Source organism: Oscarella lobularis, chromosome 14 (genome assembly GCF_947507565.1).
Source record: "Oscarella lobularis chromosome 14, ooOscLobu1.1, whole genome shotgun sequence".
Classification (NCBI taxonomy): domain Eukaryota; kingdom Metazoa; phylum Porifera; class Homoscleromorpha; order Homosclerophorida; family Oscarellidae; genus Oscarella; species Oscarella lobularis.
In genome coordinates, this window is record NC_089188.1 from 832464 (window position 1) to 850374 (window position 17911).

The 17911-nt window shown below is 47.0% G+C and overlaps 4 protein-coding genes and 1 pseudogene across 7 annotated transcripts; 1 reads left to right on the forward strand and 4 right to left on the reverse strand.

Annotated features, from left to right (window-relative positions):
* Positions 1-473: 473 nt before the first annotated feature.
* Positions 474-4535, reverse strand: LOC136195633 (aflatoxin B1 aldehyde reductase member 3-like; annotated as a pseudogene).
* Positions 4536-4567: 32 nt separating this feature from the next.
* LOC136195474 (protein O-mannosyl-transferase TMTC2-like) lies at positions 4568-7416 on the reverse strand. Its single transcript, XM_065984798.1, has 11 exons — positions 7238-7416; positions 6848-7130; positions 6486-6742; positions 6092-6348; positions 5775-6040; positions 5586-5702; positions 5427-5526; positions 5161-5375; positions 4962-5111; positions 4821-4907; positions 4568-4765 (listed from the first exon to the last, which is right to left on the reverse strand). The coding sequence occupies exons 1-11, from the start codon at positions 7414-7416 to the stop codon at positions 4568-4570; spliced, it is 2109 nt and encodes a 702-aa protein (XP_065840870.1).
* A 27-nt stretch (positions 7417-7443) lies between these two features.
* On the reverse strand, positions 7444-9180 carry LOC136195632 (uncharacterized). The gene has a single exon (XM_065985020.1). The coding sequence runs from the start codon at positions 9058-9060 to the stop codon at positions 7618-7620; it is 1443 nt and encodes a 480-aa protein (XP_065841092.1). The 5' UTR covers positions 9061-9180; the 3' UTR covers positions 7444-7617.
* A 60-nt stretch (positions 9181-9240) lies between these two features.
* On the reverse strand, positions 9241-17755 carry LOC136195631 (uncharacterized). Of its 4 annotated transcripts, XR_010671927.1 has the most exons (32): positions 17535-17755; positions 17394-17484; positions 17266-17332; positions 17163-17203; positions 17022-17108; positions 16876-16967; positions 16627-16695; positions 16497-16576; positions 16331-16440; positions 16220-16272; positions 16095-16158; positions 15952-16042; positions 15813-15892; positions 15688-15755; positions 15517-15624; positions 15359-15452; positions 15170-15295; positions 15027-15109; positions 14811-14970; positions 14572-14762; positions 14421-14506; positions 14249-14364; positions 14100-14195; positions 13914-14042; positions 13797-13858; positions 13649-13750; positions 13251-13597; positions 13100-13205; positions 12899-13043; positions 10245-12847; positions 10139-10193; positions 9241-10096 (listed from the first exon to the last, which is right to left on the reverse strand). XR_010671927.1 is itself a non-coding variant. In XM_065985019.1 (30 exons), exons 1-30 carry the CDS (start codon positions 17675-17677, stop codon positions 12536-12538), a joined length of 3399 nt encoding a protein of 1132 aa, XP_065841091.1. In that variant the 5' UTR covers positions 17678-17755; the 3' UTR covers positions 9241-12535. The 4 variants fall into 4 exon arrangements, 1 of the variants encoding a protein (XP_065841091.1); XR_010671926.1 differs by having other exon boundaries at positions 9241-10193; XR_010671925.1 differs by having other exon boundaries at positions 9241-10193; positions 10242-12847.
* On the forward strand, positions 10668-13249 carry LOC136195634 (transcription factor sox-3-like). The gene has a single exon (XM_065985021.1). The coding sequence runs from the start codon at positions 11210-11212 to the stop codon at positions 11921-11923; it is 714 nt and encodes a 237-aa protein (XP_065841093.1). The 5' UTR covers positions 10668-11209; the 3' UTR covers positions 11924-13249.
* Positions 17756-17911: the final 156 nt, after the last annotated feature.

A 17911-nucleotide genomic window follows, 5' to 3' on the forward strand; every position in this document is an offset into this window, starting at 1 on the left:
AGTCAAAACGGTCATTGTGACCGATGATGTGGATTTTATAGATAATTGCCCGATATTACCCGAAGACGAAGCGCAAGAGAATAAATCAGTTATGGTGGAGAGAGGCAGGACATTGAAGAAGCCTTCGTGCAAAAAAGTGAGGCTGTTAAGTGTCTCAGAGACCGAAGCCAGGCGGACTAAAAGCGCGTTGGCTATCTTCTCAGGGATTCGGTCTACGGCGAATACACTATTGCAGCTATAAGGCATGCTAAAGAGAAGCTCGAATCACTAATGAAACCTTTCGTAAAAGTTCTGAGAGCAGAATAAAACCCTTTTCAAAAAGGGCGTGTTCCTAGCGCACTTTAGTGCAAAACCCCCCCTGCCTCCGGGCAGGACGGACCTTCAAATACTAGAGAATGATGGCCCGGTGTTCACCGTGTTGCCATCATGCAGAGCCTCCCACAGCTTACCGTACGCGAGTGCATTACATAGGGTGACGTCATAAATTTTTATGTTGCCACATATTCACGTAGTCATCACTGCCCTTAGCCCCTACAGCTCAGTCCTACCTACATACTGTACATACCTACATAATTGCAATGTTTTTCCCCGAACACCAGGGTCTCTCAAACGTGATCGCCCAAAAACCAAAGTGTGTTTCTGTCTGTCTGTCTGTCGGTAACGCTCACGTCACAATCGCTCTTAGGCCAATCACACACACAGGTGCCTTTATGACATCACATTTATTGTGATGTCATACTCTCCCGTATTTTGAACAAAATGTACATAAAACGGTGACGTCACAGTAGATAGGAACCCCGGATCAAACGCATCTTCGAATATCACAAGGAGTTTTCGGTTTACCCTCGGCACTGCTGATCTCGCCGTGCGCCTTTGTGGGGTACACGTCGGCAATTCCTTCAGCTCCTTTGAGTTCTCCGCTTCTGAGCTGATCATACTCAAATTCAGAAATGCCGAGTGCTTTCTGTATGCCACTTCTTTGCTCCAGAACTCCTTTGAAGCGATTCATGTAGCTGCTCATTACGTTGACCATCACTTCTGCTTTTGGACTGCAATGCAACAGTCTTTGGACCACTTCCATTGGTGCTGTTGTGTAACCAAACGGGTCAACAAAAGCAAAAACAGCTGACGTTCCCAGCTCAATTTCATTTTTATAAAGATAATCTGTAATTACATCGGCGAACTTTCCTTGCAGACATAGAACTTTAGTATTCACGCCGGAGTCCAGCCGATTGAGAGAGATATGTTTCTCTATGCTTTTTCTCAGGGATGCAATTTTTTGACCGTCAAATTCTATAAACACCATTTCAATGGACTTGTAGACATCCTTGTGACGGCGGCCGTGACGGAGAAGCAATTTCATCGCGCAGAGAGGAGACCCGTCACTTCCGTCGCTGTACTTTCCGGGTCCTGAAAACCCGTCAATGTACACTAGTCGATTTATTTTGTCAGAGCTGCTAAGCACGGGCTTCCATCCGCCCAGATAACGTGCCAAAATGGCGTGCTTCACTTTCATGTAAGGCTTGCATTCTTCAAAGAAATTGTCCTACAAAAAGAAGAAAATAGATAAGCTACACTCCTACGTGCAAAAGGCGCTGCTCTGCTTGCGTTATAGCATAAGAAAAATGCACTGGCAATGAACCACGAACTCGTCTGAGAGCAAGGCTATTTGCTCAGACAGAGCAAAGGGTGTGGCCCCCAGACCAGAGCTATAAATAAATATTTAAATAATAAATATTTATTCATAGCTCTGCCCCAGACCATCTAGCTTTGGACCCCAAACTCTCACTTTCGCGCACGTGACAATTTTTCTTTCTCTGTGTGTGTGTTTCTAAGCGTAAGATTAAGTCGGCAGGGAAAGGATGGGGAACGTGCGAAAGCTTATTCAGCACTGTACAAACGCGTAACGGGAGTGACGCGGCGAAACAGGCCGTCAAAGCTTCGCTGCTCTTACCTTCATCGTTCTGTTACTCACAGCTCACGGCTCACGGCTCCAAACGGCTTCAAACGGCACGACAGAGTTCAAACGAGTCCCGTATTAAGCCTTAACCCCGGACAACACCTCGCCTTCCGCTCCGATCGAAGCAAGCCGTGGCTTGGCTGCAAATAAAACCAAATTATACTTTTTGGTCGACCAACGGCTGGACCTGCCGATATGGCCTGTTTACCATCAAGTGAAAGACAGCAGACCCCCCTCTCCCCGATCCGCCACTGCTCTGAGTCAAAGAAAGTATCGTCTAATTACCTCGTCGGCGTTTATCCGGGTCCGTTTATCCTCCTCTTCATCCTCCTCTCAAATTCCACAGTGCCATTGTCGAGAACAGAGAATTTATTACTGGCGTAGAAGCGGTGCGCCGGTGCCTCCGCGACTTCTCTCTAAAAGACTATTAGGGTACCATGCATTCCCTAGCTCTCTCAGCTGGTGTCATGTGATGTCATGTGATTCTGTCTTCCTGTGGGCATGTTGTGGCTTTAATCGAGTATCAGTGAAAAAAGCAATCCAATCAACGAAAATAGTCAGGACATTGAGCCTTGGCCATATCCCACGCAGTGTCAAAAGCAGACACAACAACTAGTGAACCAAAAGAATTATTATCCTAATAAAAGATGTGATACAACAATACTCTCACTCACCCGGCTCCAAAGGACCTCCTTCAAAAGCAGCCAAATTTTCTACCATCTGCTCATAATTAGACGTTGCAAAAACAATTCCATCTATATTATAGATACATAGAAATCTTCTCAACTTTAGTGTGAAACTAAAGTATACCGTTCTGTTCTCCTGACAACATGGAATGATGTTTGAGCCAACGCAGGGAAGCGTCAGTCAGTGAGACTCGCAGCTCTCCATTGTCATTCAAACCATACGCGTCCTTCAAAGCCTCAGAAATGACCTCAATTCCACGAAAGTTGTGCTCCTTCCAATAGTTACGTCGAAACCTTGACAAGAAATGACCAGGTGTGCACTTGTACGTAAATGCACATGTAATTAAAATTTACCCTTCTGTCAAAAAGCCTCCAATTCCAAAAAATCGACTAACTGGCTGCTCTTCTGGTTTGTTGACTGATTCAAACTTGTACTTTCCCGTCAAAAGCCCGCCGGCCAGCTGAAAGGAAAAATCCAATAGGCATTTTCTCTGCTCAGCATCTTACTGACAGGATGGTATGCATAGAAGCGCATTCCAAAATTACGCAGTGCAGGAAACAATTCCTTTTCAACTGATCTAAATTCAGATAGAAAGACCACGCTTACTTGATTGATACGTTTATCTCACCTCGTTATGGCATTATACATGGGTACCCTGACACACTGTTGGTAATACCCATCCATTTCGCTGACAGATGCAACAGATTTCCGCCTAAAAAGCAGCATGCTCCTTACTCGTTCAGATAAAAATGATAAGACTTACCACTTGCCACGCAGAGTAATTAGACAAGGCCAATTCTTTAAATTTGCCCTCTAACCACCCGGTATTCTACAGTCTCACGTGTCCAACAAATTTTATTCTACTACCTGTATATAGCTGATGACACGCTTGAAGTGTCTCCTCTATCGGTGTGTTGTGGTCCGGCATATGCAAGTAGAAAATATCAACGCACTTTGATTGGAGACAGTGGAGAGACTCCGACATTTGAGCAGCAATTCCGATTGCATTTAAATCTAAAGAAGTAGGTTAATTAATTAAATCACACCCGACGCCAAACTGGACCAACCAGAAGTGTATGGGTTTGCCTTGGTAGCAATACTAGCCTTAGAACAAAAAAAAAGTAGCACCAACGTTGCTAAGCTTTGCACCTAACTCCTGTACTTTGCTTTTGATTGAATCTGGAAACTCTCCAATGATTTTTTCGGTCATTCCGTCTGAGTACCTATAATTTCACTTTGCCAACGAACTTAATTAAAAGGATGAGTCCTTCTTCGTACATTCTTGCCGTGTCGAGCTCGCTGTAACCCTTGCTGAGAAACAATTCGACGACTTTCTGGCTCTACGTGAGTGAAACTCGAAACTCTGCATGAGTCAAAGAAAGTATCGTCTAATTACCTCGTCGGCGTTCATCCTCCTTCCAAATTCCACGGTGCCATACACGATTCTGACGCTGCGAGACATTGCCGAGACCGACCGCCGCCGAACAACTGAGACACTGTGAATTTCGCATGCGCAAACAGGGCGTGGCCTAGATTTCTGCCCCATCGCTGACTTCACACTCTTAACGGCGATATCTGCATGAACGTCATAAGACAGCTAGCGCGTTTAGATAGCTTAGATAAACTTAGAAGGCGCTTCTCAGTCGTATCCCCCCCCCCCCCCCCCCCCCCCCCCTCCCCCCCACGCACTTGTAGATTCCTTACGTTCACTTCGCTGTGAAGCCAGCGTGAACTCGTCTGTCCTCGAAACTTTCTTTCGGTACTGTAGAGCTTAGGCTATGATTGCCCCTGGCCCACAAATGCAAATGTGGCTTACTTACCGCCTATGGCAATGATGCTTCTCTTATATCTATGATGCCAGTAGCCAGAGGCGTAATTAATTAAACCTAGGAACTTAATAAACTAATTAATTAGCAAAAGTCAGAAAAGATTGGCCAGCAACTGTTTAGCTTGGGTATTAGAGGGATCGAGTTGCAAAGTCGTTCTGTACGCTTTAGCCGCTTCATCTGTAACTCCCTTTCTCTCCATTGTTTTTCCGAGAAGAAGATAAGCTGATGGTTGTGCTGAGTCTAGGCCCGTTGCCCTACGAAAAGCCATTTCAGCATCATCCAAATCATTCTAGAATAAAATTATAATTGAATAATTAACCAAATTCGTCTAAAGGTAGCCTCACGTTATGCAATAGCAACTCTCCTAAAGATATCCATCCGTCAACGTAGTCCGATCTGTACTGCAAAGCAGAACGGTAAACACTTTCCGCCTATTAGCATACTAACAATATCCGATATTTGCTTCATCATCGAAGTTTTCCCACCTTTTCAGCTCTTTTTCCTACAGCCAATGAATTCGATTTCAATCGCACGTGAGTAGAAGTGGTCGTTGCCAAGAGATGCGCAAGACGAAAGGCGGCATCAGCGTGAGAAGGTTCAACACGCAGCACGTGCTCGTAATGCCCTTCGGCAATCTAGAAAACGGCTAAATTTCTATTCTCTATCTTTCTATATGGCTCATACATCCAATTTCTCCATTTCCTCATTAACCAAGCCCAAATTGTAATTGAGACCGGGATCGTGGGGCCTCTTCTTCAGAGCAATCCTGTACAGCGTATCAGCCTCCTTCCATCGTTCTTGAATGCGACACAAATGCCCGTAATTTGTACTAGCATCAGCACTAGCAGGCTTGTGCTTCAAAGCCGTCCTATACGCTTCCTCGGCTTCCTCTGGTCTTTCTAAAGACGTTGAATTGACAGATAATGTAAAAATTGTTTGGCTAGAAAAACCTGTATTTAATAGAACCAATCCGAGATTAGTCCATGCTGCAGCATAATGAGGACGAAGTCGTATTGCTTCCCTATAGCTTCTCTCACAGGCGCGCAATCCCTACATAATAAGTAACAGCTACTAATAAGAAAATTCGTAATAATTAATTAATTGCATACGTTTTGAGCTAGATAATTGCCAAGCGTCAGGTGAACTTTGGCATTATTGGGATTGACTTTGATGCCGGATTCGGCAAGAGATTTCGTATCGAGCCACTCACTATTACGTTGAATTGTCTTCGACGCGAAGAGAAAGAGTAGGCAATAGAATAGGAAAGAGAACCACCGCCTATTCATCTTTCCACGAACAGTTTCCAGTCCCAATCCAACGAGAACGCAGAACCCGATGCTGGGTATGTAAAGAACGCGTTCGGCGATAACGAAACCAACTGGAAAGAAGAGATTCGAAGCGGGAATGAAGGGGGCAATAGTCAAGCACAGCCCAATGACCACGATCCGCCTTTGAAAACGCAATTTGCGTTTCTTCGCAGCCTCTTTATAAATTGTCACATTTTGGACACTTCCGTTGGGCTCGGAGCTGCTACCGTCGGCAGTCGACTGCCTCCAAAACAAGCCTGTGACAACGAAAGCTCGTCAAATGAAGATGGTCTCATAAAGAATTATACCATATAGGACGAGTACTGCTAATCCAAGTGCGGCGAGAATAGTGCAAAGGTTTCGAATATCACCTAGAGTCTTAATTCGCGGTATACTGTCCATTGACCAGTCGTAGCACAACCCAGAAGGATAGAGGAGAAGCCACGCATTAAATGCGCACAAGTACGAGTACGTTTGAAATCGCGTCGTCCAATCGGGATCAAACAGAGTGGGATTGTCAGATTCTACGAACGACGTTGCTACGCCCCCAGCTAGAAAGTAGATTCTAAAGGCCAGAAAGAAAGAGAGGGTAGCACCCAGAAAGACGAATCTCTTTGCCAAGGACCTGACCCACTTAGACGAAGTGTTTGCTCTAAGGAATAGATAGAGATTAATTTATCAAAACAAATGCAATTTTCTGACTTTAGTATCAACGAAACTATTTCCCACGCGTCTTCCAAATCGCATGCATAGAAAAGATCGTAGACGGCGCAAGACGCTAGAACAGTGATACCCGTCTCCTTGCACAGCGTCGAACATCCGGCACAGAGAGCCATGACGCAGAGCCATCCATACGACACCGAACCCCTTCCACCTTCCAATCCCTTGACGTAAGCGCGAAAGGCAAAAAGATAAAAGAGAGCCGCTAGCAGATCAGCGCGACCCACAACGCCCGCAACCTAAAAGGAAATCATTTATAATCGCTCACGTGTCAAAGGTCACGTGCCGCTAATCGAATTCAAAAGAGGCGGAGCTACTGCATACTATCATCTGAATCGTCTCACCGCTTCCGTGTGAATTGGGTGGAGAGCGAACAGAAGAGCGACGGGAAAGCTCGCTTTTTCGCTTCGAAACAGGATACTGCACGTGCCGAACAGAAGCGTCGCGACGGCGGCGTGAAGAACGACATTGAAGGCGTGATAGCCCCACGGCTCGAGACCGTGAACGGCGTAGTTCCAACGGAACGTCAGAGTGGTCAGCGGTCGATACGACTTGTGCGAGTCGTTGCTGCGAAGGGGAACGCCCCAGAAATCGTTCGCGAATATCGTCTTGAGGGGCGTTGACGGCCTTGGATGAGAACAAAGACGTCTTGTGTCAATATTGCGCGTTTCTTGGGCGCTCTTTTTTGCAAGAGCGCTCAGCTGTTCGGTAGCGCGCGGGATCTACGCTCTTACCGGACGTCGCGGTTCGTTACGATCGCTTCGTGATCGTCGAAAACGAGCTCGCCGGCGAGCGTGTTCGCGTAGACGAGACAGGAGAGAATGAATATCGATCGGCGATAGTAAGTCGGTGTTTCGGGAAGTCTTTCGGCTGCAGGGGATAGTCGTTTCCTGGTAGAAGGCGCCGGATGCATCGTGAAGCCTGAGATGGCTCGCGCGCGTTAGTCAGTGAAGTGACCTCGTTTGCATACAAATGCCGGAGGCGAGTTGCCCGGTATACACGAAAAAATTCAATCAGTGAACGGTGGTTGCAAAGTGCATTCGTGCACCCCAAAAACACAAAACGACGCCCCCCGCGGGGCTGGGTCAGAACATAGATACTGGAGAATCTATGGTCAGAACGATCTTTCTTCCGAAAGCAAAAGAGATCTCTCATTGTCTCCTTCGTACTTTCGTTCTGACTTAATCGCACTTCCGTTAGAGTCACTCCTCCTTTCGTTGTTTGTCTGCTCTTCCTGCTTCAAAGGTTTGATGAACCACAGAAACACAAAAGCGAGCAATGGAAGCGCTACCGTACCAAACAGAAACGGTCGATAGTTTCCGAACGCACTATACGTGAACTGACATACGAGGGGTCCCGTTAGTCCGGCGGTGCCGTATCCTACCATAGCCGCTCCCAACGCAGCGCTTGCATTCTTTGCTCCAAAGGTGGCATTGCACAGCGCAGCTACGGTGCACTTTATGCCCGAAAACACGGCAAACTGAGTAGCAACTAGGCATACCGAGGCAATGGCTCCAGCCTTTGTTTCGTCGTAGATGGTCCACGGAAGACCGAAAAGGCACACCGCTTCAATGATGCTGCATATCTTCCAAACGTTCACTATTCCTATGCAGTCTGCAGTGAAGACCCAAATAAAGCGGCCTATTGAGTAGCCCATTAGTACAGCAAACGCCATTTGGGCGACTGGAGCGTTCGGAGAGCCCCAAGCGGTTCTAAGAATTGGATCCAGTCTTCCTTCAATGCCCCAGCTAGGAAACAAATTTGCAAAATAGCCGAAGAGAATTATTTGGAATTGTCGAGTTCGAAGTATATCCTTCAAGCTCAAACGTCTATCGCCAGCCGTCGATTTTCGTTCAGGAGAAAATCGAACGAATTGAATGAAGGGGCCCGTAGCACCGACGAGAATGACTCCAACGATGAAGTAGATCGCGCCGGCTTTCATTCGCCTCGTTTCGACGAGAGTCTGACAGAAGATGAGCAGCTCGGCGATGAGAATCGAGCCGGTGCTGCGACTCACACCGAAGAACGCGTTCGCTTTGCCCCTGTCTTTGGGAAACCACGACAGTAGCGATTGAACAGCGGCTATGTAGTTGAGACCGAGGCACACGCCGATGCACGCAAACGAGATTATGTAAAAGACTTGCGTGACAATGGGAGCTTTATCGCAAGCTAACACCGTGACACCGCATCCGAGCCATCCCAGTCCACCGGTAAGAGTTCCGACGAAGAGAAACGTTGTTGGACCGTAGCGATCCAATAGCCGTCCGCTTACGAGACCCGTTAGACCCAAGACACCCATCATGAGCCCCGCCCCCGCAACGACAGTCGACTGACTCCATGTCGGGCAGGCATCTACTGTCGGGCGAATTAGATAGCTCGTGTCGACGTGGAATCCGACTGCGGAAGGAACGAATATGGCCATGATGAGGTGGAGACCTTTCATGCGTTTCGTCTGACGACGGTTCGCCGCGGCGCGTCGAATCGATTCGCCCGATGCTTCTCTGATGTCCTTTTGACTTAGGCTCAGACTGGAAACGGCTTCTTCTGCTGTAGCCATGTCTTTCGACGAGAAGAATTCGACAAGGCAGCGGCGTGCTTGGAATGTGAACACGGATCCGTCGGATCGGAACGTAGATTAGCCTCGTACCCAGACCTTTCTCTGTGTCCCGTATAACGGTCCCCAGCGAAAGGTCTGGGTACGAGGCTAAACGTAGATCGGAACACGAGTACACGAGTACACGAGTAGTATGTGGAGTCCCGTATCTAGTTACCGTTTACCCATACCCTATTACATATACACAGTGAAAGCCCCCAAGACGATGGAATTCGTTGTTCCTTGTTCTTCTAGCTGACGCCGGCAAATTCACCTCGTCTCTTCAAGTTGAGTGGGATGAATAAAGCCGTTTGCCTATTTCTTCTGTCTACTCTTTTTGGAGCTTTTGATTTCATTTCCATTCGCTTTGTCCATGAGGCGCATAAACATCGGTGACCCCGTGTCTTTGCAAATCATTGCATCGCAGCAGTGTTCCTGCCTTGGCGCAGCGACGGGCGAGCACGGGAGAGGGGACACAAGCAAGTGTCGGCTCGATCAATCAGCTGCTGGCCAATGGCTCCCAATGCTGCAGAGGATCTTTGTGCGATAGGTACTCTCCGTGGAGTTTCTGTGCATGATATCGCCGAAAGATATTGGACGTCATGACGATGATTGATGCGCGTTGAAATATTGTCTGTGTATTGCTAAATGTTGGTATGTCAATTAAATAATTTTCCAAGAATTCTAGACTTCTCGCGCTTGCACAGTGCTGCCTTGCCGATGCAAAGTGTTTCTTGTTGTCTCCTTTTGCTCAGTGAATCAGAGGACCTCACGCTACTAGAAGTAGGCGTGGCTTCTCGTGCTAGTCTTAGCATCGATTTGCCAGTGAATTGTTTTTATTGCATGCATTAAGCAAACTGATTTAGTGCAGACTCCCTGCCTGGCGACCTATGCATCGTCGACCTCCCGTTAGAGCATTCTACAGGCTCCCTGAGTGCGTCAGCGGGGGCATCCTAATTCTATTTGATTTCCACCCTCTTGCAACAATGAGTCGAATTGTCTATGCATGAAGCACTCAATTGAAGCCTCAAGCTTTCTCTACTTACGGAATCTTATTGTGGCTTTCCAGTCGGTTGCCCCTAGCGCAGCGGAGCCTACTAGTAGATATCTGGCGCTCAGAAATCGTCGCTTGCAAATTAGATTACTACTAGAAGATGTTCCGGCTCCACGAAGGCGAAGTTGCGAACGATAGAGAAAAAGAATGCAACGTCCTCCCGGAGGCAACCTGTACTATATTATAATAGAAGCAATTCTCTCTCTCACTGGGACTCCCTGATGACCACGGGGTGTGGTCACCCATGAGAGGGTTCGTCCTTATAGTGCAGGAAACGGCTTCACCCCACAATAAATGACCGCGTTCGACAACTTTCAATATGAAACGTATGCAGACTTTCTGCGGCCAAGTGGAAAGATCCTGTTCTCAACGGTTGAACTGCTTCTGCGTGCGTCAGAGTTTCCGATTCTTATCTGAGTCGCGACACATCCTTCTGCCCTATAAAGGTCAAACCGCGAGAAAAACCGGACTGGTCTCCCGTCCTAATTCTATTAGCTTCCACAGGGCGGAGACACCGTCTCTCGAGCAACTACAAGTAAGGCATACTCTCTGTCTCTCAGAGGGAGGTCGCTCTGTTTGCTAGACTATTTCTATTTACAAAGCGCTATTCTTTCCACGGGAACAATGCTTCTATAGACGTGGTCGAGCGAGGGGTTGGCACCGGCCACGTGTCCATCTTTGGGTACTCTTTTACTCGGAGGGCAGTACGCCTTTATGTATACGGTCCCTATTCTCTCGATTGTTCTGTTGGCTTTTGTTGAGCGTGATTGTTCCCCCACCCACTGTCAACTAGCACAACTATGCTTGGAACGTCGATATGACGTCAATAAAATTATTTGATCCTAAGCAAGCCTAATCGAATTAGCGCCGAACAAGATCGCCTATTGGCTCACGGGAGCGTTCGGGTTTGTAAAACGGGCGATAACACAATAGGTGATAACAGGAAAAGCAAATGAGACGCCTACGCTGTTGTCACCTAATTGGGCGCGCACGAGCCATAAAGCAGCGCGCTACGCCCTCAACACGCCAGTTGAGTAGGAGGATTCGGGAATCGGGGCGATGTCGAAGAGCGCGCCGGTCGGTGATCACATCAAACGTCCCATGAACGCCTTCATGGTCTGGTCGAGCGCGAAACGAAAGAAAATCGCCGAAGAGAATCCGAAGATGCACAATTCGGAGATCAGTCGTCGTCTCGGCGCCGAGTGGCGCGATCTGACCGACTCCGACAAGCGACCGTACGTCGACGAGAGCCGACGCCTGCGCGAACAGCACATGCGCGATCATCCCGACTACAAGTACCGTCCCAAGCGAAAGAACAAGACGGCGTCAGCTGCGGCGACGGCCGCCGCCGTCGCGGCGACGGGAACAAAAAAGGAATCTCTCAGTCTACCTCCCACACTCTTACTCGCAGACACGGCCGTCGGCCCGACGTCTCCTTTTCACCAGTACTCGCCTTTTCCGTCGCCCGCCTTCTTTCCGCCGCCCGGATTCAACATCGAACGATCGGCGTTTACCGTTCAACGATCGAACAGTCTCCCGGCGCTCATACCGTCGCCGCAATACGGCGCTTTTTCCTTCGTCTATCCTAGTCAACTATCGCCGCCGCCTCTAGCCGCCGCAGCGGCGGCTATGGCCGCTCATTCGTCAGCGTACGTCGTCCCGCCTTCGCCGTCGACATCGTCGTCTTCGTGTCTCTGCTGTAGCAAACGATGCGAGAGCGCCCCGGACATACGACGTCCCGTACCGTACGTTATCGTCAAGAGCGACATCTGACGCGCGCCTTTTTATTCTTTATTCGGCATTGTATAGTGTATATAGCTATGTCTTAGTGCTGGTAGAGAGACGATTTCGCTGCCTGGCGGGCTCAGGACTTGTAACGGTTTACGTTTTAGCGTACTCGTATGTATATGCAGAGCGGGAGAGAAAGAAAATATGTATTAGGGGGCCCCCTCGCTTTCTTTTCCTGCATTGCGCCTCCGGTCAACGAGCTGTCGTCATGAGCGATTGCATTTCTCGAATGCTTTCATCCCCTTTGTTGATGTGCCAATGCTCCTATTGTCTGGCGATGACGCACTTCGCGAATCGCCTCGCGACACGCCCACCGTGAGCTCGAAGGATTTCCTCTGGACTGAAGGGACGAAAGACGCCGATTCGTGCGTGCGCTTACCGACAAATTGCTAAATTGCCATTGTTTGGTCGAGTTGCGGTGAGTTGGCGCGAGCGGGCACTGCGCTTCGACATCATCAAAGACGACACGACCGACGCCGATTTGCGTCATTGCGGACTCGAATTAGCTACCGAAGGAATTGGCTGCGGGCGGCCGGGTGGGGCCCCCACTCAGGGCCCCGCCCGCCTCGCCCGCCACAAACACGTTTACTTTTAGAATTATTTTCCTAAGCACCTATCGACGTGCGCATTCACTTCGACGTTCGTTAGAAAACGCGGAAGAGCCTTCTCGCATACGGGACAGACGATCGGCGGAGCGTCGAGATCAATGATTGGCTGCTGTTTCGACGCCGCCGGTGCCGCCGGTTCCGGCGGCGACTTCGTTCGCGCAGCTTTCGACGAGAAAAAATCGTGTAATGTGACCGGCGGCTTTTGCGCCTTTCGAAGCAATTTGATTACCACCGGCGATTCCTGTTCCACTTTCAGTAGGGAAATGGGACCAGACTGCGGTGGATGTGGCGGCGCCGACACCTGAACAACACCGCTTAGTCAACGCCCACCTTCCGATTATTGTTTATTTACTCCTTGAAGGTGTTCCTGTTGTGGCGGCGGATTTTTCACTGATTCCGTCACTTCCGGTATCAACTGATGCGGGTATCGCATTCCGATGAGTCGTTCGCCTGAGTCCAATAAGAGTCGAACGACGCGAAGGGAGCGTTCATTTTTGCTACGTTTGAAAGAGAGTTGGATTTCTGAGAAGAAGAAAAAATTATTGAGTTGTACCCCAGATCGAGTGATTCGGCGCGCTTCAGCAACGTCGATTCCAGCGCCGACCAAATCGGTATCAATCCGCCGTTTAGAAGATGAACTTCGGTGATTCTGCTACCGACTGAAACACACATAATTATAAAATAATAATATTCTTCTTTCTTACTTTTGCAATTGCCCGGTCCTAGTTTGCATCCACTTCCATGTATGCATTGATCTCTCGTCGATTCGTATTGCTTCCTCCATCCCACTTCCGCCTCCTTTGCCGATACCTTACCGTACTTATGCATCAGCTCCGACCGTTCCTCCTCGTTTGCGGAGAGTCCCGTGTTTGGTCTCACGATCGAGAAAAGATGCGGACTTCTTGGCTTTTGAATGGCCAAAAGATGAAGTCGCCTTCCTCTCTGCTCTCGTCGCGAGACGTAGAACCCGCTATCTCGTCCTCCGGCCTTCTCGAGTCGTTCGACTGCTGAATCAAAATCAACTCCGCGATCGACGATGACAGTGTAGTGTCTAAAATCACTAAAGTTATTTATTTATTTCGTTTGTGGCGCTTTACGTCACTTTGTTTGCTGATTGGACGGTCGTCCTTCCGTGAAAACCGATTCTGGATCGTGTTTGAGTTGAATAGAAGCGGCCACAATATCAGTCACGCCCTCATTGTATCTTAAAATAATCAATAACGATTATCCTATTAAAGTGACTCTTGTACCTTCCCTCTTTCTTTGCTATATCGATTGTAGCATCCAAACAGGCAGAAAAGTAGCCAAAAAGCTGCACGCCCAGCTAATCCCAAAAATCGACATAATGTGCACATACGGGTACATACCCAATTCTGATATAGAACTTTGAGTCCAAGAACGCGATTAAGGAATTTCCCGACGTCGTTTCTGTTTTTCTCCTGAACCAAAATGCCTCCAGAAATGGTATCAGCCACGCCCATCTGAACAAGACACTCCTAGAGAAAACACTCGTTTATATTTACTACATAAAATATATACAAGCAATTTCGAACCTGAAATAAGCCATTTATCTGACCAAATGTCATTCGTCCTCCCGCTTCCATGACGCCGCCAAGAGACGAAAGACTCACGCCCGAAACCAGTTCTTTCTACACATATAATCATGTTATTTGTTCTTCCTTGCAAAGTCAACTCCACATACTCGACTAATACATTCATACATAGATCGCAGGGCACTTCGCCCGTACGGCGTATCGAAGTTGAATTGAGCCACGTTCAAGCCTCCGGACGCTCTCCTATCTCCCTTGGTTAGTGCACCTTGAACAATCAATATAGCTTATATATTGATCGCTCATTTGGAGAGTTCAAGCCACCTAATGACTGAAGACGTTGGGCCACGGCGGAAGCAAAGCGTCGCTCGCCACCCAACGACGTCGTAAGTAATTTATATATAGGAGCGCTAGAAGGAAAGAGAAATATACAAGGACATAGTACTGAATATGATTATTGACTCTAATAACTTACGTTGCTTGATTCGATCTGTGAGATCGCCCGAGCTGCTGAACCGCTTTTTCCGCGCTCCACGGCAACTCGAACGTGACGTGGATTCGACGACGCTGATTGGGCACGCGACGATCGGCGTGAAGCGAAATTCCCGTACTGGCCGCGTCCGAAATGATCGCCACCAATTTTTTCCCTTGCATGAAATTATTTCTCTAAATAACGTCTTAGCGGTTATGACGTCACGATTTCACTTGACGTACCTCGTTGACGTTTAGGCTTTCTACGTCACCGGTGACGTCGCTTTCTCGTCTTTGGTAGCGAGGCTTTCCCAAATGATCTCGGACAACTCGTCCCTTGCGTCCCGTCATTTCCGCTACGTGAGAAGGGCCGCCAAGTTGATCGATTATATCATCTAGTGGACTAGATAAATTATTCACGTTAATTTAGATTCGATTTTTATTATTGATCCCCATTGCCTGATTGGAAAATTGCATTTTTCTATATAGTCAAGTAGCATTTTCTTGGCCGTGACGCACCAATCGTCCTTCTCGACTTTATTCTGCGAAAGCAAAATCTACGCGTAACTATCCCACATTACGCGATTCATCGGTTTTCTCACCTGATTCGTTTTTCGTTCAGTCGGAAAATTATTCTCGATAAAACGACAGAGTATCTCCTTTGTAAGCGATACGAACTCGCCGAGCGACTGCCCGTCCGAAGAAAGAACGCAATGATCAAGACTGGCCTGAATCCACAACAGAAAAGATCAAGACACGCCCCTACGACCCTTAATTTTTCTCCTACTCACTTCTCCCGTCGTTTGAAGGCCAATTACGACGCAGTGTCCCGCTTTGAGAGCCGCTTTCGTTTCTTCAACGATTGCAGGCACTTTAACGCTCAAACTTAGAAACAGAGGAGAAATATAAATTAATTAATTAATTAATTAAATTATTTGATTATAAGTACCAGAGCTGTTTGAAAAATCGCTGATGCGCACCCCAATAGATGGAGCCGAGTCGCGCCGACGATTCGGTTCTCGCTTGCGCGTGATCTAACGATTTTCGTAATTCGTCCCTTCGTAGGAGAGAGAATATAAGTTCGACGTCTTTAATAATAAGGCACCCCAAGCGATCTTGCCATATGTGAGACGCTACGTTGTAAATGCAAATTTGCTCGTCGCTCAGATCGACTTCGAGGAACGCAAACTGAAAAGAAATTTCATTATTATTATTATTATTATGATCAATAGTTTCCTTGCTTACTTCCGCCTCCCTAAAGCTTAGCTCTCGAGCCAAATACATCCCAGACGTTTTCATTTCCATTGCCAACATTTCAGATGCCCCTGAAAATTCGATTTGTCAGAACATGTATATGGACGCTCAAGAAGGAGCACCTACTCACCAAGTCCACGCCTATTAATACTGTCTAAGAACGCTTCAAAGGACTTGAAAGCCGTTCCCTCGCCCCACAATCCCAGTCGTTCCATAAAAGCCTAAATCTTAAACGTAAGTATCAATGGAGAAACAGCATTCAAAAATAGTCACCATGTTTTTAACGGACGTAGCTCCAGTAGCGCTGCAATAGATCACGCGAGCGCGTGGCAACATTCTATTAATTAATTATTTAATTAATTATTTAAATAATGCAGACTCAAAACGTTGCCCAGTACTTTTGTAGGGTTGTTACAGCGACAGCAACTTTCGTCGACGATTTTTCATTGTCCTAATAAGGTGTGAAAATGTCATGTGCTATTTATTTATTTATTTATTCATGTACTAACTGGATGATAGTGCTTTGCTTTGTGACATTCGTCAAATACGAGACACCCGCTGAAAGATGATCCTCCGCACCAGTCAATTATTTGCTGAAGTCGGCTTCTCTTCGACCCACCTCAATTCAAAACCGCAATACTTCATTAGATTTATTTGCTAAGCGAGTTTTAGTACTTCTCTGAACAGAAGAGATTAGAGTTGCATAAGTGCTGAACACCACGCCCTCCTTAAAGTCAGATGGAAGACCAAGCACCCTTTAATTAAATCCTTATTGATCTTACACTCCTCGACAGAAAAAAAATACCTCGTTTCTTTGTCTAAATGCTGGCACCCACCTATCACCTTGATGTGACATCCAATGTCTTCTAAATCACTAAAAGAAGGATCAAAATCAAACAAAATCATGAGAATTATTTGGCCAAGGTAGTAACTCATAATGACACTAAAAAGGGTTTGCTCCTATGTGAATAAATAGACAAAGCTAAACCCTTTCTCTCTATCTAGACAAGCCAGACGTTTGCAAAGGCGAAGCCCCTTCCCCCGCCCCTCTCACCGTTGCGCGTCCACTTTGAGATCAGACGATATGCTAAACCAAAGATGTCTCGTTCTTCCTCTAACATAATTATCGAAAATCACTCCGGCTATCTGTCAAAAGATTTTCAAAAATACTCCTTACCGTTACGTAAGGTCGCCCATTACCTGTCTACCCTTCCCCACTCCGGCCGCATCTCCAATAAAGAATCCCGCACGCAATCCATTGGGGAAAATAATTTGATGACGCTGACACTGAATCAGTATCGATCAGAAAAATTGTAAACATTTTCCCGTCACTTTTCCTACGGCGTATTGAATTCCTTCCAGCTGCAACTCACTCAAACGGCCTTAGTCAGCAAAAAAACAAACGTTAGAACATTAACTCTATAACCTATCTGTTTCTCCACACCAGAAGCAATGACATCCATGGGTATGGACGATGACAAATTATAATGTTGAGGTGGAAGAGACACGGCCTTATTTAGTTAATAAATAAAATCCACTAATAATTTCATGAAAATATTCTTCTCAACTTACTGCCAGTGACGCTGCTTCGACTATATTTCCCGGATGCGGTTGTGCTCCTTTTAGTGGCATTTTGCATTGATAGGAAAAAAATATCTCATCGCTAATAAAATTTTTAAAAATTAAATACTCCATTTTTTTTCGTAGAGGTACCTAATCGATTCTGTTACGCCTTCCTGTGCCATTTTCGTTATTTCTTCTTGTTCTTCAGTACGATTTTCGACGCGATGTTTCTTCGCCGGATGTCCCGACGTCTTCCCGTCAATTTCGACGACGTCTCTTTTTATGCCTGCCATTCTTGCAAGCCAAAGACTTTTTAAAAGCTCTGGAAAGTCCTTGCCAGTCGTAAAGGACTGCCAATGCTGGGTTTTGTTCGGAAGTTCGCCAAGAATACGGGAGCTAGCAGTAAACGAAGTCCCGAATGCGCCGAAGCGGCGAACACGCTCACGTGAGCGGCTCACGTGAACTGAAGAAAAGTTGCCTAAGGCAACACCAAAAAAGGAAACAACATTTTAGGCTAATTATTAATT